This window comes from Pseudophryne corroboree, chromosome 4 (assembly GCF_028390025.1).
Source record: "Pseudophryne corroboree isolate aPseCor3 chromosome 4, aPseCor3.hap2, whole genome shotgun sequence".
Classification (NCBI taxonomy): domain Eukaryota; kingdom Metazoa; phylum Chordata; class Amphibia; order Anura; family Myobatrachidae; genus Pseudophryne; species Pseudophryne corroboree.
This window is the reverse complement of record NC_086447.1, coordinates 370,103,919-370,127,538: the sequence shown is the minus strand read 5'-3', so window position 1 is coordinate 370,127,538 and position 23,620 is coordinate 370,103,919. Positions and strand designations below refer to the sequence as shown.

Genomic DNA, 23,620 nt, shown 5'->3' with positions numbered 1-23,620 from the left:
GCCTAATACCTTTTCTCTACAATGACTCTTGATCTTACTGTAACCTCTCTGGCCTTATTTATGACTAGAGCAGAATAAACCTGTTCCCTACACTATTTTTTACCATCTTGCTGTAAAACACAAATATACAGTATATCTATATAAACACATACACAAACCTAATCTCTTAAATCAGCTAAACATTACCTCATACATTCAAACTTATTTCATATCTATTCCTTACTATATATATCCAGTATACTGTCCACTATGGTAACATCGCCTATTTATAATGAATTATATTTTGATTCAGACAATATCCATTGCCCTAATATTATACTAAGTGCAGACAATTACCTATAAGGCAACAATAAGCATCTCCTAGCAGAGATAGATAGTGCACTTACTTTAGATGCCAGCCGGCAGATTTCCCTCTGTGCATCTCTCATGTATAAGACTGAGTCTTTTATATGGTCAATTGTTAACAGGATCGTGTCTCTGTCTAGTGTGTCAATATTTTCTGACAGGTTATCTGACCATGCAGCGGCAGCACTGCACATCCAAGCTGACGCAATTGCTGGTCTGAGTATAATGCCTGAGTGTGTATATACAGACTTCAGGATCGCCTCCTGCCTTCTATCAGCAGGTTCCTTAAGGGCGGCCGTATCCTGGGACGGTAGTGCCACTTTTTTTGACAAACGTGTGAGCGCTTTATCCACCCTCGGGGGTGTTTCCCAACGTAACCTATCCTCTGGCGGGAAAGGGAACGCCATTAGTAACTTCTTAGGAATCACCAATTTCTTATCAGGGGAAGCCCACGCTTCTTCACACACTTCATTTAATTCATCTGACGGGGGAAAAACTACAGGTAGTTTTTTCTCCCCAAACATAATACCCTTTTTTGTGGTACCTGGATGTAAATCAGAAATATTTAACACCTCTTTCATTGCCTCAATCATGCAGCGAATGGCCTTAACGGGCATTAAATTTGACTCATCGTCGTCGACACTGGCGTCAGTATCCGTGTCGACATCTACTTGTGCCACCTGAGATAACGGGCGTTTTAGAGCCCCTGATGACTTTTGAGACCCTTGGACAGGCACGAGCTGAAGACTCGGCTGTCCCACAGTCGGCATGTCGTCAAATTTTTTATGTAAGGAGTCTATACGTGCACTCATTTCTTGCCATAATACCATCCACTCAGGTGTCTGCCCCGCAGGGGGTGACATCTCTGCTAAAGGCATCTGCTCCCCCTCCACATCATTATCCTCCTCAAACATGTCGACACAGCCGTACCGACACACTCCACACACACAGGGAATGCTCAAATAGAGGACAGGACCCACAAAGGCCCTTTGGGGGGACAGAGTAAGAGTATGCCAGCACACACCAGAGCGCTATATATATACAGGGACTAACTGAGTTATGTCCCTAATAGCTGCTTATACTGTATACAGTGCCAATTTTGTGCCCCCCCCTCTCTTTTCCCTCTTACTGTACTGTAGAAATGCAGGGAAGAGCCAGGGAGCTTCCTTCCAGCCGAGCTGTGAGGGAAAAATGGCGCCAGTGTGCTGAGGAGATAGGCTCCGCCCCTTTTTCGCGGCCTATTCTCCCGCTTATTTTGGGATTCTGGCAGGGGTATTTACCTCATATATAGCCCCAGGGGCTATATATTGAGGTATTTTAGCCAGCCAAGGTGTTTTTATTGCAGCCTCAGGGCGCCCCCCCCCAGCGCCCTGCACCCTCAGTGACCGGAGTGTGAAGTGTGTATGAGGAGCAATGGCGCACAGCTGCAGTGCTGTGCGCTACCTTGGTGAAGACAGGATGTCTTCATGCCGCCGATTTTCCGGACCATCTTCCTGCTTCTGGCTCTGTAAGGGGGACGGCGGCGCGGCTCCGGGACCGAACATCAAGGCTGGGCCTGCGGTCGATCCCTCTGGAGCTAATGGTGTCCAGTAGCCTAAGAAGCCCAATCCTGCTGCAAGCAGGCGAGTTCGCTTCTTCTCCCCTTAGTCCCTCGCTGCAGTGAGCCTGTTGCCAGCAGGTCTCACTGAAAAAAACAAATTCTAAGACTATAACTTTCTAAGAGCTCAGGAGAGCCCCTAGTGTGCATCCAACCTCGGCCGGGCACGAAATCTAACTGAGGCTTGGAGGAGGGTCATAGTGGGAGGAGCCAGTGCACACCAGGTAGTCTAAGATCTTTCTAGAGTGCCCAGCCTCCTTCGGAGCCCGCTATTCCCCATGGTCCTTACGGAGTTCCCAGCATCCACTAGGACGTTAGAGAAAAAAGGAATAAAAATCATAAACCGATGTGGCTTAACAAAAAGATAAAGGAACTTATGAGCAAGAAAAGGCGAGCATTTAAAAAAATACAAATCTGCCGGAGAAACTGAGTAATTTCAGCACTTTAAGGACTGTAACAAAATATGCAAAAAGGAAATAAGAGCGGCTAAAGTAGAAACTAGTAGCAAAGGAAAGCAAAGCGAATCCCAAAAAATTCTTTAAATACATTAATAGTAGTGATGAGCGGATTCGGTTTTACTCGGTTCTCAAAACGGCATCTTATTGGCTCACGGATGTCACGTGTTTTGGATAGCCAATAAGATGCCGTTTTGAGAACAGAGTAAAACCGAACCCGCTCATCACTAATTAATAGCAAGAGATTAAAGAAGGAGAGTATAGGCCCTTTAAAAGACAAGTTGGCAGTCTTAAACAAAAATGATAATGACATAGCGGACACACTAAATTAGTTTTTTTCAACAGTATTTACTAGAGAGGACCCAATTCAGGGACTAACACATAATCTCAATAATAAGAATATCCCACTGATAGGTACTTATTTAAGTGAGGAGGTAGTCTGTGACAGATTAAAACATTTAAAGATGAATAAGTCACCGGGTCCCGATGGAATTCACCCAAGGGTTCTAATGGAGCTTCACTCTGAACTTGCAAAACCGCTATTTTTGATATTTAAGGATTCAGTAATATCAGGTATGGTTCCCAAAGAGTGGCGTATAGTGGAAGTAGTGCCTATATTCAAAAAGGGAAGTAAAGCTGAACCAGGTAATTATAGACCAGTTAGTCTTACATCTATAGTGGGGAAAGTACTGGAAGGTATTCTAAGATATAGTATTCAGAAGTTCCTTTAAGTCAATAAGGTCATTAAAAGGAATCAACATGGATTTGTGAAGGACAGACCCTGTCAAACCAACTTACTTGGCGGTTATAAAACAGTAAGTGCAAACTTAGATCAGGGTAAAGAGGTGGATGTAATCTTTTAAGACTTTGCGAAAGCTTTCGACACTGTACCGCACATGAGACTTATCTACAAGCTACAAGAAATAGGGCTAGGAAGCACAATATGCACTTGGATCAAAAATTGGTTAGATAACAGGGAGCAGCGCGTTGTGGTTAATGGATCTTTTTCAAATTGGACTGAAGTGCTAAGTGGTGTGCCACAAGGCTCAGTATTAGGACCGCTATTGTTCAATATTTTCATTAACGACCTAACAGAAGGTCTAGAGAGCATGGTGTAAATTTTTGCAGATGATACCAAATTGTGTAAAGTTATAAATACGGAGGGGGATGCCGAGTCGTTTCAGAATGATTTAGTTAAATTAGAAGCATGGGCAGCGAAATGGAGAATGCGCTTCAATACAGACAAGTGTAAGGTAATGCACTGTGGTAACAAGAACAAAAATAACACCTACATACTAAATGGGGTAAAATTATGGTATTCTGTACTGGAAAAGGACTTAGGTGTCCTCATAGATAGCAAACTAAGCAGTAGTACCCAAAGTAGGATTGCAGCAAAGAAGGCTAATAAGATATTAGCATGCATAAAATGGGGAATTGATGCTAAGGACGAGAGTGTTATACTCCCGTTGTATAAATCACTAGTGAGGCCACACCTTGAATACTGTGTACAATTCTAGGCACCATACTACAAAAAGGATATCCTGGAGCTGGAAAAGGTTCAGAGGCGGGCGACCAAACTAATTAAGGGCATGGAGACGCTGGAATACGAGGAAAGGCTTGCAAGGCTAGGCATGTTTACATTGGAAAAGAGGAGACTAAGAGGGGACATGATCAATATCTACAAATATATAAGGGGACAATACACAGATCTTGCGCAGGACCTGTTTTTGGTTAGATCAACACAGAGAACTCGTGGACACTCGCCCAGGTTAGAGGAGAGGAGATTCCGCACAATACGGCGTAAAGGCTTTTTCACGGTAAGGACGATACGTGTTTGGAAATCCCTGCCTGAGGGAGTTGTAATGGCCGACTCAGTCAACACCTTTAAGAATGGATTAGATAAATTCCTAATGGATAAGGATATCCAGGGTTATGGGGCGTAGTCACGCACTATAGTTATTATAAAAAAAGAGGGATAAAACGTAACGGCAGTCATCAGCATCAGTCAAAATTTTATACCAAATAATCCTGCATAGCAGACCACAAATAGGTTGAACTCGATGGACAATTGTCTTTTTTCAACCTTAGATACTATGTTAATATGTTACACACCGTGAACAGAGATAGTTTCACATTTAAATGCTTACTTTCCCATGTGGAATTCCTTTGCTTCTCTAAAATATACTGGTATCATATGTAGTGAACCAAAGATTTAAAAAATACAGTTTTTATATTTTAACAAAATCTTCAGTAAACACCTGAATTGCCTCATTACCTTTGACCTTCAATCGTTCTTCCTCTTTTCCAGTTGCTGCATCATCACTAAATTCATCATCATCTTCTTCATCCTCATCTGGATGATGCAGAGAAATAACAGTGTTCTCTGGCAGCTGTAAATCGGGGCCAACAATAACCTTAGGGTAGACAAAGTAAAGACAACTATAGATTAATGATTTTCAAGAGTGCACTTGAATACAACACATTAGCCCTTATTGTTTTCATTACCTTTGAAGTTAAGACACATCGGGGATTAATCTGTACTCTATTCTTCACAATGACATTATTGCAAATTAGAGACTGCCTAATTGTGACATCATCTTCGATGTGAACACCATCCCAAATACACACATTATCCAGGACTACCCTATCCCCTGCAGAAAACATAGAAATGGAGACAGACACATGAGATACACTGCCGGTAACAGCGACAGGTAAAACTGTTGTACAATCAGTTAGGAATCTAGTATGAATTTAGACAAAACTGCACGTCAATAGCATTTAAAACAGTATACCAACTGATGTCTATATAGGTCATTTTACTAAAAATTTTGTTAAATTGTAAACTTAAATGAGAAAATTACAAGATACTTAAAAAAAAAAAAAACAACAACAATGTACATACACATAAACGTAACACTATTTAAAATAAAATAAAAAACCCTATATATTTAAGGCTAATTTTAGAAATGTATATTTTTTCTTTTAAAAGTATTTCAATAACTTACCCTTTGTAGAGGTAACAGTGTATTTAAAACCTTAACTAGACAAAGTATTAAAACCAAATGTCATTTAAGAACAATAGTATTTTTTAAGACAATAAGTGAATCATTCGCTTCATAAACACAGTGTAGCAGTACATTATCAACAGAGAATCAGCAATTACCTTCCCCGTTATCAGTCTTCCCTCATACCCTTGTGTAATCAGGCGTGACTCACCGATTCTGCAGTTTCTGCCAATACTGGTATTGCTGATGCTACATTTTGCCCCAATGGTCGTGCTGCTCCCAATTAGCACAGTCTCATGCAGCACACTGCCATGGCCACGGCTGACCTCAGACCCCCTGTAAATATTGTGACGGGAGTGTGTATAATTCTGTGCCTCCTGGTCCGTGAAGTTGGCTTCAGGGGTTATGGGGTAGAGCCAGCGGCACAGGATATCAGAAGTTACAGCCTCGTACACTGACAAGTTGGAAACCCGAGCACCATACTCTTCCTGAGTCACGTGAAGGTGAATCTGATTCCCCAAAATCTGCATGCACACAAAGCATATGTTACAGTACACAGCACACTAGCCTGGTAACTACAGCAGTAACATAATCCCATACATAAATAAAATTTATCAAATTGTTCACTCCAAAATCTGCCTAGTGATCAGTATTGTGTAGCGTCCCAGTACAAAATATGGTGATATCACAGAAACGTTATGCTTGTCTGCACATTTGTACAAATAACCAAAGCATGGTTCCAAACTCTTCTACATGGTCATTATTGTTGCTGGAAGGTATATTCTGCAGAGTGCATTATACTGTATACTGTATCACTTATCTCTCTTTTCTACCCCATGCTCACCTCTTCATTAACAAGGATGCCACGGACAAAGTCATCCCTAGTTTGGTAATCAAAATTGTCTGTGAATAACTCCGCAACCTATGAAGTGGGAGACATTAAAAAAAAATAAAAAAAATGTTAGACTGAAGATTTCTAAATATGCCTCTGCGCTAACAGTTACATATAATGGTCATGGTTATTCACCTGTGGAGAACAGATGCTAATGTGACAGTCTAGTAAATCATGACGCAGCTCTATCTCATCTGTCTTACTCTGGAAGATACTCTGAGAATAGAGAAACAGAAACATTAAAACATGATTCATCAAGCATTCACAATACTCTCTGTATGGTCTCTGAAGCCTACTGCCGACTATAGAGCCACCACCAGAGCAGCTCAAAACCAAGACCGCTGGAAAGTGCAAAATATGCTTCTTATGCTATATAAAAGGCTACTGCTACTCCTCACCGCTATGGGGGGAATTTAGCTGTTTTGCATGCCTGCGGCCACTAGATGATTCCCACGGAGCAATTCAAGTGATGCTCCGTTTGGGCGTACACAGCCGCCAGTACTGAGATTATCGTTACGTTTTTTTGTAATTTTGATGGGCTGCTAAATAGTTCCATATATTACCACAATGTCTAAGAAGATCTGCTTAACTGAAGGGGCTCCCCTGAACAAAGACTATGCACAATTACTACCAGCAGACATAGAAAAATGGTTAGTCTCTAACCGTAGGGAAATGGTAGCGTGCCAAGTCCTGGCTTTTTTGAAAAAGCAGCACTCTTTTTTTCTTACTATCCATAGCAATAAGGACATCATCCTCCTGACACCTTGTGCGGTGGCCTGGAGAGGACTCCTTCAGGATCATGGTCATAACTGAAATATTCTTCTCTAGCTTTCGACGTGCTCTGCAATAAAAGGTGGCTACAGATTAGCAAATCAAATAAAAAAAGAAACTAAGTGTCTAATGGAAACACAAAATGTCCAACCTGTGCTCCTCTACAGCTGCTTCAATGTTAATATTAGACACTACGTCTCCAGTGACCAACAGAAAGTCCGATCGCAGTAAGGATTTGGCATCCACATCTCTGAGAACATCTCCAAGTGAGCGGTAAAGTTCTGAGGTCACCACACGCACAACATTGGAGCTGGTCGCCCGACACCACTTAGAGTTCCTGTCCAGGAATAAATAATGTGAGTAATCAGCTAAATTATATTACATTACATACGTACATAGCATACTTATGGCATTCTAGTATTCATATCTATCCCAGAAGCAAGCAATGTTACAGGAAGATTAGACTTAAATATTACTGATTAAAAATGTGTCTCTGGTTACTGAGTAAACAACGGAGCACTTATGTTTTGAGAGCTTTTCATTCAAAAGTTACTTAAAGAAGATAATTAGTCTAGCGGTGACGCTGTTCTGACACTACTCCACACTGAGCAGCCAGGCTGAAGGATAGGGAATTATGGGTATGTAGTCAGTCACTAGGTCATTGTTTAATAGGTTGATATTCACAAAGTAGAAAGTTGACATTGATTATGTCTACATGGCTAATAGGTCTTCAATGAAAATGCTTCCACTGTCATAATGATGACATTTCCGTGAGAGTTACGGTTGCCATTAGGGTTAGAATGACCAAAAACATGCTGACACTTTCATAGTAACATAGTATTTGAGGTTGAATAAAGGCAAATTGCCCATCGTGTTCAACCTGTTTTAAGTTGTGATGATTCTACATACTTGCTAAATAATGTTTTATGACTAGTTAGCTACTATAACTCAGGTTACCCCCGGATTAACCACGTTGATATTTTAAGTATTATAACCTTGGATAGCTTTTTCATTCAGAAATTTATACATTACTTTTTTAAATCCAATTAGAGTCCGCCATTACCACCCTCCCTGGCAAGGAATTCCACATCATGATTGCCCTAACAGTGAAGAACCCTTTCCTCCGTTGCGTTCGGAACTTTCTCTCCTCCAGTCGCAGCGAGTGCCCACGTGTCCTAAACTGTGTTCTTTTAATAAATAATTCCTCTGATAACTCTTTGTGATGTCCCTTTACATATTTGAAGATATTAATAATATCTCCTCTTAGGCGCCTCTTTTCTAGTGTATACATATTCAGCCTAGTAAGTCTTTCCTTATAGTCCAGTCCTTCTAGGCCTTTAATCAATTTAGTAGCTCGCCTTTGAACACTTTCGAGTTCACTGATGTCTTTTTTATACAATGGTGCCCAAAACTGAACACAATATTCCAGGTGCGGATGTACCAATGCCTTATACAGCGGCATGATTACATCCGAGTCCCTTGTCTCAATTCCCCTTTTTATGCACGCTAGCACCTTACTTGCCTTCTTTACTGTGTTTTGACATTGTGTACGGTTATTAAGCCTATTATCAATGAATACCCCCAAATCTTTTTCCAACTCTGTTTCCCCTAGGCGTTCCCCATTTAATATGTAGGATGCAAATTTGTTTTTAGTCCCAAAATGCATAACCTTGGATTTGTCTGTATTGAACCTCATTTTCCATTTTGACGCCCAGAGTTCAAGTTTAGATAGATCATTCTGCAAGGACTCCACATCCAATTCTGAACTAATTACCTTACACAGTTTAGTATCATCTGCAAAGATTGACACTGTGCTTTCCAGGCCTATTTCTAGGTCATTGATAAATATGTTGAACAGTAGTGGTCCGAGTATGGACCCTTGTGGTATTCCGCTGACTACTGGGGACCAGGTTGAGGACTTCCCGTTGACCACTACCCGCTGTACCCTGCTAACCAACCAGCTGCTTATCCATGTGCAAATAGTTTTTCCTAGGCCAATCTCCTTTAATATGATCATCAGTCTCCTGTGAGGAACTGTATCGAAGGCCTTTGCAAAATCTAGGAAGACCACATCCACTGCTTTTCCTTGATCAAGATTATTGCTCACTTCCTCGTAGAAGCTAATTAAGTTAGTCTGACAGGACCTGTCCCTCACAAACCCATGCTGGTTCTTGCTAATAATCCTAGCGGACTTTAGATACTCCTGTATGACGTCCCTTAGAATTCCTTCCAATATTTTCCCCACTATAGATGTTAAACTAACTGGTCTGTAGTTTCCCGGAAGATTTTTTGGATCCCTTTTTAAATAATGGCACTACCTCAGCTATACGCCAATCCTTCGGTACCATGCCTGATCTAATTGAACTATTGAAAATCAAGTATAGGGGTCATGCTAGTTGTGAACTAAGCTCCATAAGAACCCTTGGGTTAAGTCCATCAGGACCAGGTGATTTATTAATCTTAATTTTGCTTAGTCTCTCCCGGACTACTTCTTTGCTTAAACAAGTATCTAACCGTGAATCATTACTGTCACAATTGTTATGCTCTACTCCCAGCATCAGTTCTTCACTGGTGAATACTGATGAAAAGAATCTGTTCAGCATTTCCGTTTTTATTTCGTCATCATTTATCAATTCTCCTAATTCATCTTTTAATGGACCTATATTCTCCTTTTTTAACCTTTTACCGTTTATGTATTTAAAAAACGTTTTAGGATTGGTTTTACTCTCTATAGCGATTTGCTTTTCATTTTCCATTTTAGCTGCTCTTATTGCTTTTTTGCATTTCTTACTACACTCCTTGTAATACTTGAAAGACTCCTCCTTTCCATTAGATTTAAATACTTTGAAAGCCTGCTTTTTTTTAGCCATTTCTGCCTTAACCTTCTTGTTAAGCCACATCGGTTTGAGTTTAATACTCCTGCGTTTACTGCCCATGGGAATAAAGTTATGAATATTGCTATCCAGCAACCCTTTTAAAACATCCCATATTTCCGAAGTGTTCTTGTTATTAAACAGAACCTCCCATTCTATGTCGTTAAGTGCACATCTAAGCATACTGAAATTAGCCTTCCTAAAGTTAAAAGTTTTGGTGGAACCCCTGTAGCTATGTTTCCTGAAACTGATGTCGAATGTGATCATATAGTGATCACTGTTACCCAAAGTCTCCCCAACTTTAGTGTTTGATATAATGTCCACATTATTAGTAATTACTAGATCCAGGGTAGTTTTACCCCTAGTTGGGTCCTCGACTAATTGAGACAAGTAGTGATCCCTAATCATATTTAAGAAGCTGCTGCCCCTCGCATTAGCACATGAATCGTTACTCCAGTTTATATCCGGGTAATTAAAATCCCCAATCACAAGGATGTCCCCCAATCCCGCAGCCGTTTTGATTTGCTGCAATAGTTGTTCTTCCTCATGTATGCTAAAATCCAGTTGTTTGTAGCACGTGCCTATGACTAGTTTTTTTGCATCAATTCCCCCACTTGAGATTTCTACCCATAGTGACGTGACGTGTCAGACACGTATTCCAAGTATGATTATGTGATTGCTTGTATTGCCAAGGCAAAAAATAAAACATACCTACTCAATTCAGAGATTGCGGCAGCAACACATACACACGCGGCACTGAGGAGGGTGTGTACTGTGCTGTCTGACTTAAGTCCAACTATAAATGAGCTCCAAAGCAGTTACATAGTTTGGCAAATATCAAATAGATATAGGGCCATAACTAGGGGTATGCCAGCGGAGTTGTCACCCAGGGCCTTGGGAGTGGCACAGTCACTGCTCCACAGCACCTGCATGTGGCTTGCAGAGTGCCAATAGTACTGCTGCAGAACCCCCCCCCCCCCCCACCCCCCAGAGCGCCCAAGGGACAATCCTGGCAAGCACCAGGTACAGTATCCTGTGTGTGGAGCTGTCCGAAGTGACACCTAAGCCAGACGTCATGACATCTGAGAATTAGGAGATAGATTTAGAAGGTGGACCTGGCACAAGGCGGGGGTGTGGTATGGCTGACCGATGGTCAGGAAACTGGCTATCCGCATACCGACGTCGGGATCCCGGCGGGGTGGGGCAAGTACAACAAGCCCCTTGCGGGCTCGGTGTCGACCGATTCCCACTCTATGGGTGTCGTGGACACCCACGAGTGGAAATAGTCCCTGTTGGTCGGCATGCCGACAGTCAGGATAGTGAGGGGGCGGGATGCTGACTGTCGGTCACTTGAATACTACCCCAAGGCAGCATAGAGCTCTGTTCCAGGTCTGAGTTTTAGGATCTTAAATGTTCCTGTCTACTTTCCACCAGGTTTCTGTCATACAAGCCCTGTAATGCAACACCGGTAAATCCTTTTCTCGCAGCCCGTAGAGGATACTGGGGTTAATTTAGTACAATAGGGTTTAGATGGCTCCACTAGGAGCCATGGGCACTTTAAGAATTTGATAGTGTGGGCTGGCTCCTCCCTTCTATGCCCCTCCTACCAGACAGTCTAAGAAACTGTGCCCGAGGAGACAGACATACTTCGAGAGAAGGATAGATAAAGATAGTGGTGAGATTCCGAACCAACACACACACACACACAAAAAAAGAAGAAGAAGAGGAAAGCCAAGCTAACCAAACTTGAAACAGGAACAGCAACGGCTGAACCAACAATTACTTAACCAAGTAACAGTGCAGGAACAACGAAGCACTAGGCGGGCACCCAGTATCCTCTACGGACTACGTGAAAAGGGATTTACCAGTGGGTAATTAAAATCATGTTTTCTCTTACGTCCTAGAGGATACTGGGGTCAATTTAGTACCATGGGGATGTACCAAAGCTCCCAAACCGGGTAGGAGCGTGCGGAGGTTCCTGCAGAACTGACTGACCAAACTGAAGGTCCTCAGAGGCCAAAGTATCGAACTTGTAGAACTTTGCAAACGTGTTCGAACCCGACCAAGTAGCTGCTCGGCAGAGCTGTAAAGCCGAGACACCCCGGGCAGCCGCCCAGGAAGAACCCACCGACCTAGTATAGTGGGCCTGTACAGATTTTGGACATGGCAAACTTGCCGTGGAATAAGCATGCTGGATAGTAAGTCTGATCCAGTGTGCAATTGTCTGCTTTGAAGCAGGACACCCAATCTTATTGGGATCATAAAGAACAAACAGCGAGTCCGTCTTTCTGTGATGAGCTGTTCTTTTCACATACACCTTCAAAGCCCTCACGACATCTAAAGACTTTGAAGTAGCAGAGGTGTCGGTGAAACCCGGAACCACAATAGGTTGGTTGATGTGAAACGCAGACACCACCTTAGGAAGAAATTGCTGACGAGTTCAGAGTTCAGCTCTGTCCTCATGGAAAATTAAATGAGACAAAAGACCAAGCTCTGACACACGTCTTGCTGAAGCCAAGGTCAACAGTGTGACGGTCTTCCACATAAGATATTTTACGTCGACCTCCTGTAACGGCTCAAACCAGTCCGATTGGAGGATGTGCAGCACCACATCGAGATCCCAAGGTGCCGTGTGAGGCACAAAGGGAGGTTGGATGTGCAGAACACCTTTCAAGAACATTTGGACCTCAGGGAAAGAAGCCAATTGTTTCTTAAAGAAAATGGACAAGGCAGAAATCTGGACTTTTATGGAGCCCAGACGTAGGTACACATCCACTCCTGCTTGTAGAAAAAGTAGGAAATGCCCTAGATTTAATTCCACCGCAGAATATTTTCTGCTCTCACACCAATAGATATATTTCTTCCAAAAACTATAGTAATGCTTAGACATTACCCCTTCCTGGCTTGGATCATAGTCGGGATGACCTTGTTAGGGATCCCTCTCCTGGCCAGATTCAGCTGTTCAACTTCCATGCCGTCAAACATAGCCATGGTAAGTCCTGATAGACGAACGGGCCCTGTTGCAGAAGATCCTCGCGAAGAGGCCACGGATCTTCGAGGAGCATCTGCAGAAGGTCCGCGTACCAGGCCCTTCTTGGCCAGTCCGGAGCAATAAGAATTGCTTGAACCTTTTCCCCTTTTTATTCTCTTTAGAATTCCTGGGATCAGAGGAAGTGAAGACAACACGTACACCATCTGATAGACCCATGGAGTCGTCAGGGCGTCTACCGTCACCACCTGTGGGTCTCTCGACCTGGAACAATACAGCCTGAGCTTCTTGTTGAGACGAGAGGCCATTATGTCGATCTGTGGATATCCCCATCGACTTGTCAAGCACCTGAACACTTCCGGGTGAAGGCCCCACTCCCCCGGGTGGAGGTCGTGTCTGCTGAGCAAGTCTACTTCCCAGTTGTATACTACCGGAATGAAGACTGCTGACAATGCCACAGCGTTTCTTTCTGCCCAGAGGAGAATTCTTGACACCTCTTACATTGCTGCTCTGCTTTTCGTTCCGTCCTGTCGGTTTATGTATGTTACTGCCGTCACATTGTCCAACTGGACCTGAATGGCCTGATCTTGAAGATGTGAGGCCTGCAGAAGGGCGCTGTACATGGCCCTGAGTTCCAGAATGTTGATTGGAAGGACGACTTCCCGACTGGACCATCTTCCTTGAAACTGCACCCCCTGAGTGACTACTCCCCAACCTCTGAGGCTTGGGTCTGTTATTAGCAGAATCCAGTTCTGAACTCCGGACCTCGACGGGGTGAGAAGTCTGTAGCCACAACAGAAGGGAGATCCTGGCTTTTGGCGACAGACGGATCCTCTGGTGCATGTGAAGATGCGATCCGGACCATTTGTCCAACAGATAGAGCTGGAGGAGTCTTGTGTGAAACCTTCCGTATTGAAGAGCCTCGTAACAGGCCACAATCTTCCCCAGAAGGCGAATGCATAGATCATAGGTTCTCAAACTCAGTCCTCAGGAGCCCACACAGTGCATGTTTTGCAGGTAACCCAGCAGGGGCACAGGTGTATTAATTACTCACGGACACATTTTAAAAGGCCCACCGGTGCAGCTTATTATTTCACTTGTGATTCTGTGATGAGACCTGCAAAACATGCACTGTGTGGGCTCCTGAGGACCGAGTTTGAGAACCTGTGGCATAGATGCACCGATATCCGGGTTGGCTTCAGGACATCACGAACCATTGACTTGATCACCAATGCCTTTTCCAACGGAAGGAACACCTTCTCCAACTCCGTATCCAGTATCATTCCCAGGAATGGGAGAATCCGTGTTGGCTCTAGGTGAGATTTCGGAAGGTTCAGAATCCACCCATGATCCTGGAGAAGTTTGGTTGAGAGAGCAATGCTGTCCAGCAACCTCTTCCTGGATGGTGCTTTTATCAGGAGATCGTCCAGGTACGGAATTATATTCACTCCCTGTTTGCGGAGTAGAAACATAATTTCTGCCATCACCTTGAGGAACACCCTCGGTGCCGTGGAGAGGCCAAATGGCAGGGCCTGGAACTGGTAGTGACAGCCCTGCAATGCAAACCGTAGGTAAGCCCGATGATGCGGCCAGATCGGAATGTGAAGGTACGCATCCTTGATATCCAGAGACACTAGGAATTCCCCCTCCTTCAGACCTGAGATCACCGCTCTCACAGACTCCATCTATAATTTGAACACTCGTAAGTACGGGTTCAACGACTTGAGGTTCAAACTTGGTCTTACCGAACCGTCCGGTTTCGGCACTACAAACAAGTTGGAATAGTACCCCTTGTTTAGCTGATGAGGTGGAACTGGAACAATGACGCGAGTCTGTTTTTGGATGGCACATTGTAAAGTTATACTTGCCTCTTGTGAAACTGGCAAGCCTGATTTGAAGAATCTGTGAGGTTGGAGCTCTTGGAACTCCAGTCTGTAGCCCTGGGAAATAAGATTTATGACCCAGGGATCCTGGCACGAATTTGACCAGATTTGACTGAAGAATTGTAGGCGAGCTCCCACCAGACAACCTTCCTGCATTGCGGTCCACCGTCATGCTGAAGTCTTTGAGGAAGCAGAGCCTGAGCTCTGTTCCTGAGCACCTGCTGTTGCTGGTTTGCGTGGTTTACCTCTTGCGCCGCTGGAGGACGTAGAAGCACCTCTGGATTTGCCCTTGGATTTGGCCGTCTGAAAGGACTGTAACTTTGAAGCTGAATAGGTCTTCTTGGTTGGGGGGGCTGCGGAAGGAAGATACGTAGACTTACCTGCAGTAGCTGTGGAGATCCATTTGTCTAATTCATCTCAGAACAAGGCCTCTCCTGTGAATGGTAAACCTTCCACGCCTTTCCTGGAATCCGCATCAGCAGTCCACTGGCGTAGCCACAAGCCTCTGCTTGCCGACCAGAAATAGCGGTGGTGCATGCGTTAAGCATGCCTATTTCCTTTATGGCTTCCACAATAAAGTTTGCAGAGTCCTGTATATGCTGCTGGAGTAAGACAATATCCCCTCTAGATAAGGAATCTAACCCCTCAATTAGGTTACCTGACCATTTTGCAATGGCTTTAGTGATCCACGCACATGCAATAGTGGGTCTTTGGGCCACCCCAGCAGCTGTGTACAATGATTTGAGTGTAGTCTCAATTTTACGATCAGCCATGTCTTTCAGGGAAGCTGCACCAGGAACAGGCAATACAATTTTACGTGACAGCCTAGAGACTGATGCGTCCACTATCGGTGGATTTTCCCATTTATTCCTATCCTCCAGCGGAAAAGGAAAAGATGAGAGCAACCTTTTAGCGATCTGAAACTTCTTATCAGGATTAACTCATGATTCTTCAAACAGGGTATTCAATTCCTTTGATGCAGGAAAAGTGTCTGAGGACTTATTTTTTACATTAAAATAAGAATTTACTTACCGATAATTCTATTTCTCGTAGTCCGTAGTGGATGCTGGGGACTCCGTCAGGACCATGGGGATTAGCGGCTCCGCAGGAGACAGGGCACAAAAGTAAAAGCTTTAGGATCAGGTGGTGTGCACTGGCTCCTCCCCCTATGACCCTCCTCCAAGCATCAGTTAGGATACTGTGCCCGGACGAGCGTACACAATAAGGAAGGATTTTGAATCCCGGGTAAGACTCACACCAGCCACACCAATCACACTGTACAACCTGTGATCTGAACCCAGTTAACAGCATGATAACAGCGGAGCCTCTGAAAAGATGGCTCACAACAATAATAACCCGATTTTTGTAACAATAACTATGTACAAGTATTGCAGACAATCCGCACTTGGGATGGGCGCCCAGCATCCACTACGGACTACGAGAAATAGAATTATCGGTAAGTAAATTCTTATTTTCTCTGACGTCCTAAGTGGATGCTGGGGACTCCGTCAGGACCATGGGGATTATACCAAAGCTCCCAAACGGGCGGGAGAGTGCGGATGACTCTGCAGCACCGAATGAGAGAACTCCCGGTCCTCCTCAGTCAGGGTGTGCCCCTGACCAAGTAGCTGCTCGGCAAAGTTGTAAAGCCGAGACCCCTCGGGCAGCCGCCCAAGATGAGCCCACCTTCCTTGTGGAATGGGCATTTACATATTTTGGCTGTGGCAGGCCTGCCACAGCATGTGCAAGCTGAATTGTACTACACATCCAACTAGCAATCGTCTGCTTAGAATCAAGAGCACCCAGTTTATTGGGTGCATACAGGATAACAGCAAGTCAGTTTTCCTGACTCCAGCCGTCCTGGAAACCTATATTTTCAGGGCCCTGACAACATCTAGCAACTTGGAGTCCTCCAAGTCCCTAGTAGCCGCAGGTACCACAATAAGCTGGTTCAGGTGAAACACTGACACCACCTTGGGGAGAAACTGGGGACGAGTCCGCAGCTCTGCCCTGTCCGAATGGACAATCAGATATGGGCTTTTGTGAGACAAAGCCGCCAATTCTGACACTCGCCTGGCCGAGGCCAGGGCCAACAGCATGGTCACTTTCCATGTGAGATATTTCAAATCCACAGATTTGAGCGGTTTAAACCAATGTGATTTGAGGAATCCCAGAACTACGTTGAGATCCCACAGTGCCACTGGAGGCACAAAAGGGGGTTGTATATGCAGTACTCCCTTGACAAACTTCTGGACTTCAGGAACTGAAGCCAATTCTTTCTGGAAGAAAATCGACAGGGCCGAAATTTGAACCTTAATGGACCCCAATTTGAGGCCCATAGACACTCCTGTTTGCAGGAAATGCAGGAATCGACCGAGTTGAAATTTCTTCGTGGGGCCTTCCTGGCCTCACACCACGCAACATATTTTCGCCACATGTGGTGATAATGTTGTGCGGTCACCTCCTTCCTGGCTTTGACCAGGGTAGGAATGACCTCTTCCGGAATGCCTTTTTCCCTTAGGATCCGGCGTTCAACCGCCATGCCGTCAAACGCAGCCGCGGTAAGTCTTGGAACAGACATGGTACTTGCTGAAGCAAGTCCCTTCTTAGCGGCAGAGGCCATGAGTCCTCTGTGAGCATCTCTTGAAGTTCCAGGTATCAAGTCCTTCTTGGCCAATCCGGAGCCACGAGTATAGTTCTTACTCCTCTACGACTTATAATTCTCAGTACCTTGGGTATGAGAAGCAGAGGAGGGAACACATACACTGACTGGTACACCCACGGTGTTACCAGAGCATCCACAGCTATTGCCTGAGGGTCTCTTGACCTGGCGCAATACCTGTCCAGTATTTTGTTCAGGCGGGACGCCATCATGTCCACCTTTGGTCTTTCCCAATGGTTCACAATCATGTGGAAGACTTCCCGATGAAATCCCCACTCTCCCGGGCGTCGGAATGAACACTGCTGACAGTGCTATCACCTGATTTTCCGCCCAGCGAAGAATCCTTGCAGTTTCTGCTATTGCCCTTCTGCTTCTTGTGCCGCCCTGTCTGTTTACGTGGGCGACTGCCGTGATGTTGTCCCACTGGATCAATACCGGCTGACCTTGAAGCAGAGGTCTTGCTAAGCTTAGAGCATTGTAACTTGCCCTTAGTTCCAGTATATTTATGTGGAGAGAATTCTCCAGACTTGATCACACTCCCTGGAAATTTTTTCCCTGTGTGACTGCTCCCCAGCCTCTCAGGCTGGCATCCCTGGACACCAGGACCCTTCCTGAATGCCGAATCTGCGGCCCATTAGTAGATGAGTACTTTGCAGCCACCGCAGAAGAAACACCCTTGTCCTTGGAGACAGGGTTATCCGCTGATGCATCTGAAGATGCGATCCGGACCATTTTTCCAGCAGATCCCACTGAAAACTTCTTGCGTGAAAACTGCCGAATGGAATCGCTTCGTAAGAAGCCACCATTTTTCCCAGGACCCTTGTGCAATGATGCACTGACACTTTTCCTGGTTTTAGGAGGTTCCTGACTAGCTCGGATAACTCCCTGGCTTTCTTCTCCGGGAGAAACACCCTTTTCTGGACTGTGTCCAGAATCATCCCTAGGAACAGCCGATGTGTCGTCGGAAACAACTGCGGTTTTGGAATATTTAGAATCCACCCGTGTTGTCGTAGAACTACTTGAGATAGTGCTACTCCGACCTCCAACTGTTCTCTGGACCTTGCTCTTATCAGGAGGTCGTCCATTTTCTTTGAAGAAGAATCATAATTTCGGCCATTACCTTGGTAAAGACCCGGGGTGTCGTGGACAATCCAAACGGCAGCGTCTGAAACTGATAGTGACAGTTCTGTACCACGAACCTGAGGTACCCTTGGTGAGAAGGGCAAATTGGGACATGGAGGTAAGTATCCCTGATGTCCCGGGACACCCTATAGTCCCCTTCTTCCTGGTTCGCTATCACTGCTCTGAGTGACTCCATCTTGATTTGAACCTTTGTAAGTGTTCAAATATTTCAGATTTAGAATAGGTCTCACCGAGCCTTCTGGCTTCAGTACCACAACATAGTGTGGAATAATACCCCTTTCCTTGTTGTAGGAGGGGTACTTTGATTATCACCTGCTGGGAATACAGCTTGTGAATTGTTTCCAATACTGCCTCCCTGTCGGAGGGAGACGTTGGTAAAGCAGACTTCAGGAACCTGCGAGGGGGAAACGTCTCGACTTTCCAATCTGTACCCCTGGGATCCTACTTGTAGGATCCAGGGGTCCTGTACGGCCCCAGCGTCATGCTGAGAAACTTGGCAGAAGCGGTGGAGGCTTCTGTTCCTGGGAATGGGCTGCCTGCTGCAGTCTTCTTCCCTTTCCTCTATCCCTGGGCAGATATGACTCTTATGGGGACGAAAGGACCGAGGCTGAAAAGACGGTGTCTTTTTCTGCAGAGATGTGACTTAGGGTAAAAACGGTGGATTTTCCAGCAGTTGCCGTGGCCACCAGGTCCGATGGACCGACCCCAAATAACTCCTCCCCTTTATACGGCAATACTTCTTTGTGCCGTTTGGAATCTGCATCACCTGACCACTGTCGTGTCCATAAACATCTTCTGGCAGATATGGACATCGCACTTACTCTTGATGCCAGAGTGCAAATATCCCTCTGTGCATCTCGTATATATAGAAATGCATCCTTTAAATGCTCTATAGTCAATAAAATACTGTCCCTGTCAAGGGTATCAATATTTTTAGTCAGGGAATCCGACCAAGCCACCCCAGCTCTGCACATCCAGGCTGAGGCGATCGCTGGTCGCAGTATAACACCAGTATGTGTGTATATACTTCTTAGGATATTTTCCAGCCTCCTATCAGTTGGCTCCTTGAGGACGGCCCTATCCGGAGACGGTACCGCCACTTGTTTTGATAAGCGTGTGAGCGCCTTATCCACCCTAAGGGGTGTTTCCCAATGCACCCTAACTTCTGGCGGGAAAGGGTATACCGCCAATAATTTTCTATCGGGGGAAACCCACGCATCATCACACACTTCATTTAATTTATCTGATTCAGGAAAAACTACAGGTAGTTTTTTCACACCCCACATAATACCCTTTTTTGTGGTACTTGTAGTATCAGAAATATGTAACACCTCCTTCATTGCCCTTAACAAGTAACGTGTGGCCCTAAAGGAAAATACGTTTGTTTCTTCACCGTCGACACTGAAATCAGTGTCCGTGTCTGTGTCGACCGACTGAGGTAAATGGGCGTTTTAAAGCCCCTGACGGTGTTTGAGACGCCTGGACAGGTACTATTTTTTTGCCGGCCGTCTCTGTTGACATTATCACGTAATTCCTTGAATAAGCCATCCATTCCGGTGTCGACTCCCTAGAGAGTGACATCACCATTACAGGCAATTGCTCCGCCTCCTCACCAACATCGTCCTCATACATGTCGACACACACGTACCGACACACAGCACACACACAGGGAATGCTCTGATAGAGGACAGGACCCCACTAGCCCTTTGGGGAGACAGAGGGAGAGTTTGCCAGCACACACCAAAAACGCTATAATTATACAGGGACAACCTTTATATAAGTGTTTTTCCCTTATAGCATTTTAATATATATAGTCATATCGCCAAATAAGTGCCCCCCCTCTCTGTTTTAACCCTGTTTCTGTAGTGCAGTGCAGGGGAGAGCCTGGGAGCCTTCCCACCAGCATTTCTGTGAGGGAAAATGGCGCTGTGTGCTGAGGAGAATAGGCCCCGCCCCCTTTTCGGCGGGCTTCTTCTCCCGTTTTTCTGAGACCTGGCAGGGGTTAAATACATCCATATAGCCCCCAGGGGCTATATGTGATGTATTTTTAGCCAGAATAAGGTACTATCATTGCTGCCCAGGGCGCCCCCCCCAGCGCCCTGCACCCTCAGTGACCGCTGCTATGAAGTGTGCTGACAACAATGGCGCACAGCTGCAGTGCTGTGCGCTACCTTATGAAGACTGAAAAGTCTTCTGCCGCCGGTTTCTGGACCTTCACTTTTCGGCATCTGCAAGGGGGTCGGCGGCGCGGCTCCGGGACGAACCCCAGGGTGAGACCTGTGTTCCGACTCCCTCTGGAGCTAATGGTGTCCAGTAGCCTAAGAAGCCAAAACAATTTGGAACAGCGCTTAGCATTTAATAAAAGCTTTTTTTATTTTATTGTCTATAAAATTAAATCAAAATAAAAGATAAAAAATATATATATAAAAATACGGGAATTATATAATTATACAATTACCGGCCGGATTTCTTATATTATACAATCAGTCCATAAAACAATTAATATGTATATAATACACAACTGTTGCACACAGCACGAATTTCTCTAAAGTGATTATATATTTAAGCACAGCAGGATATACTCCACCAATTAAGAAAAACTTCTTATAATGACAATTATAACTTCGCAGGCGTCCCTGCGCTGTAAAATGTCTCTTATACTATCCGTTTGGTTTAGGGAAAAAAAATTTGTGATGAATTTATATCTTAATTGCTGAATGATTCCAAGCCGTCCTAAAACCGTAGATGACAACACAATAATTGGACAGATCTTAAATAGTTTATCCTTCCTTTAAGCAGCGGAATGAAGCAACAGTCTCTATGTGAAATGTGAGGGAGTTCTGATGTGAAAATGTCCATGTATCAGCACAGCGGCATAAATCACAGCTGTTGTGTGAATCTGATATTATGAAACTCCCTTTATCCCCAGGTGCCGCAGTTTCATAATATCAGATTCACACAACAGCTGTGATTTATGCCGCTGTGCTGATACATGGACATGGAAGGATAAACTATTTAAGATCTGTCCAATTATTGTGTTGTCATCTACGGTTTTAGGACGGCTTGGAATCATTCAGCAATTAAGATATAAATTCATCACAAATTTTTTTTCCCTAAACCAAACGGATAGTATAAGAGACATTTTACAGCGCAGGGACGCCTGCGAAGTTATAATTGTCATTATAAGAAGTTTTTCTTAATTGGTGGAGTATATCCTGCTGTGCTTAAATATATAATCACTTTAGAGAAATTCGTGCTGTGTGCAACAGTTGTGTATTATATACATATTAATTGTTTTATGGACTGATTGTATAATATAAGAAATCCGGCCGGTAATTGTATAATTATATAATTCCCGTATTTTTATATATATATTTTTTATCTTTTATTTTGATTTAATTTTATAGACAATAAAATAAAAAAAGCTTTTATTAAATGCTAAGCGCTGTTCCAAATTGTTTTGTCTTGTTTTAAATGAATTGGAGGCTCACAAACCAGGCCCCAGGAATGTGCGGCTAGCGTTTAATTTAAACATCAGCGCCCAATTTCGTTTTTGTTCTAGCCTAAGAAGCCAATCCATCCTGCACGCAGGTGAGTTCACTTCTCTCCCCTAAGTCCCTCGATGCAGTGAGCCTGTTGCCAGCAGGACTCACTGAAAATAAAAAACTTTTACTCTAAGCAGCTCTTTAGGAGAGCCACCTAGATTGCACCCTTCTCGGCCGGGCACAAAAATCTAACTGAGGCTTGGAGGAGGGTCATAGGGGGAGGAGCCAGTGCACACCACCTGATCCTAAAGCTTTTACTTTTGTGCCCTGTCTCCTGCGGAGCCGCTAATCCCCATGGTCCTGACGGAGTCCCCAGCATCCACTTAGGACGTCAGAGAAAATAAGATTCCTCACACTCCTCTGACACCTTAACAGGAATATGCAGAACATCTCTGATAGCCTCTATAAGAGCCTCTATTCCCTGTGACAGAGCTGCACCCCCCCTCCCCCTCCCCCTCTCTGAGTCTACCTCCCCCTCCTCCATGTCTGACCTGTCAGTGTCAGACTGCAGGATATGGTCCAGAGATGGCTTTTGCGGATAAATGGGTGGGGATTGAGACGCTGTCTTGGGAACTGAGTCTCTGTTCATAAACTCATCAACAGGGTTAAATTTACTAAAATGGGAGTTCTATTTCAGACGGAATGTTGCCCATAGCAACCAATCAGATTCTACTTCTCATTTATCTAGCACCTTCTGGAAGATAATACCTGGAATCGGATTGGTTGCTATGGGCAACATCCCATCTTAAATAGAACTCCCATCTTCGTAAATTTACCCCACAGTCTATTTTAAGTATTGCATCTCTTTCTCATTGCGGGACAATTTTGTAGAAAGAGTTGAGATCCTTTCCTTAAGAGAATTAACCCATTCTGGTTCAGCCCCGCTAGTCTGTGAACCCCGAGTACCCGGTAGTGAGCCACCTGGTGAAGAAGAACACTCTGCGGTAGAAGACACACTCTTTGCCTGACAATGTAATGTGACAGCACACACACACACACACACACACACACACACACACACACACACACACACACACACAGGAAAGGTTAAGCACAATTAACCCACAAAGAGCCCTCCAGGGAGACAGAGTTGTTTGGAGCCAGCCCCCACCACGCCCTTATCGCTAATGCCAAGCTTAGCCCGGTCACAGACTAAGTACCCTGGTAGGGGACTTAGTACACAAATAATCACTCCCCCCCACCCTGCTATGACCCCCTGGTACCGCTGAGGTAATCTGGAGTCACACTGGAGGAGCTGCGCGTCCCTGTCCTGTCAGTGTCCGCTGCAGAGGGAAAATGGCGCTGATGAATTGCTGGATCCTCTCATAGTGAAGCCCCGCCCCTTCAATGGCACGCGGTCTTCCCACTTTTTTTTATACTGGCTGAGGTAATTTTTGTGCTTAAAATGGAGAGAAACTTTTAAGGCTGTTGTGCCAGTATGGGTACTGTGTGCAGAGTAC

General features: G+C 44.6%; 1 protein-coding gene across 3 annotated transcripts in view; it reads right to left on the bottom strand.

Moving 5' to 3' along the window:
- Nucleotides 1–23,620, bottom strand: part of EIF2B5 (eukaryotic translation initiation factor 2B subunit epsilon) — a 119,402-nt gene that overhangs the window by 61,714 nt on the left and 34,068 nt on the right. For all 3 annotated transcript variants that reach the window (XM_063916582.1, XM_063916581.1, XM_063916580.1), the window contains exons 3-9: nucleotides 7,217–7,402; nucleotides 6,958–7,135; nucleotides 6,430–6,510; nucleotides 6,247–6,324; nucleotides 5,614–5,926; nucleotides 4,903–5,048; nucleotides 4,673–4,811 (exon numbers count right to left, since the gene is read on the bottom strand). In XM_063916582.1, the coding sequence (XP_063772652.1) occupies nucleotides 4,673–4,811; nucleotides 4,903–5,048; nucleotides 5,614–5,926; nucleotides 6,247–6,324; nucleotides 6,430–6,510; nucleotides 6,958–7,135; nucleotides 7,217–7,402 (1,121 nt within the window). The remainder of the gene's footprint in view (nucleotides 1–4,672; nucleotides 4,812–4,902; nucleotides 5,049–5,613; nucleotides 5,927–6,246; nucleotides 6,325–6,429; nucleotides 6,511–6,957; nucleotides 7,136–7,216; nucleotides 7,403–23,620) is intronic.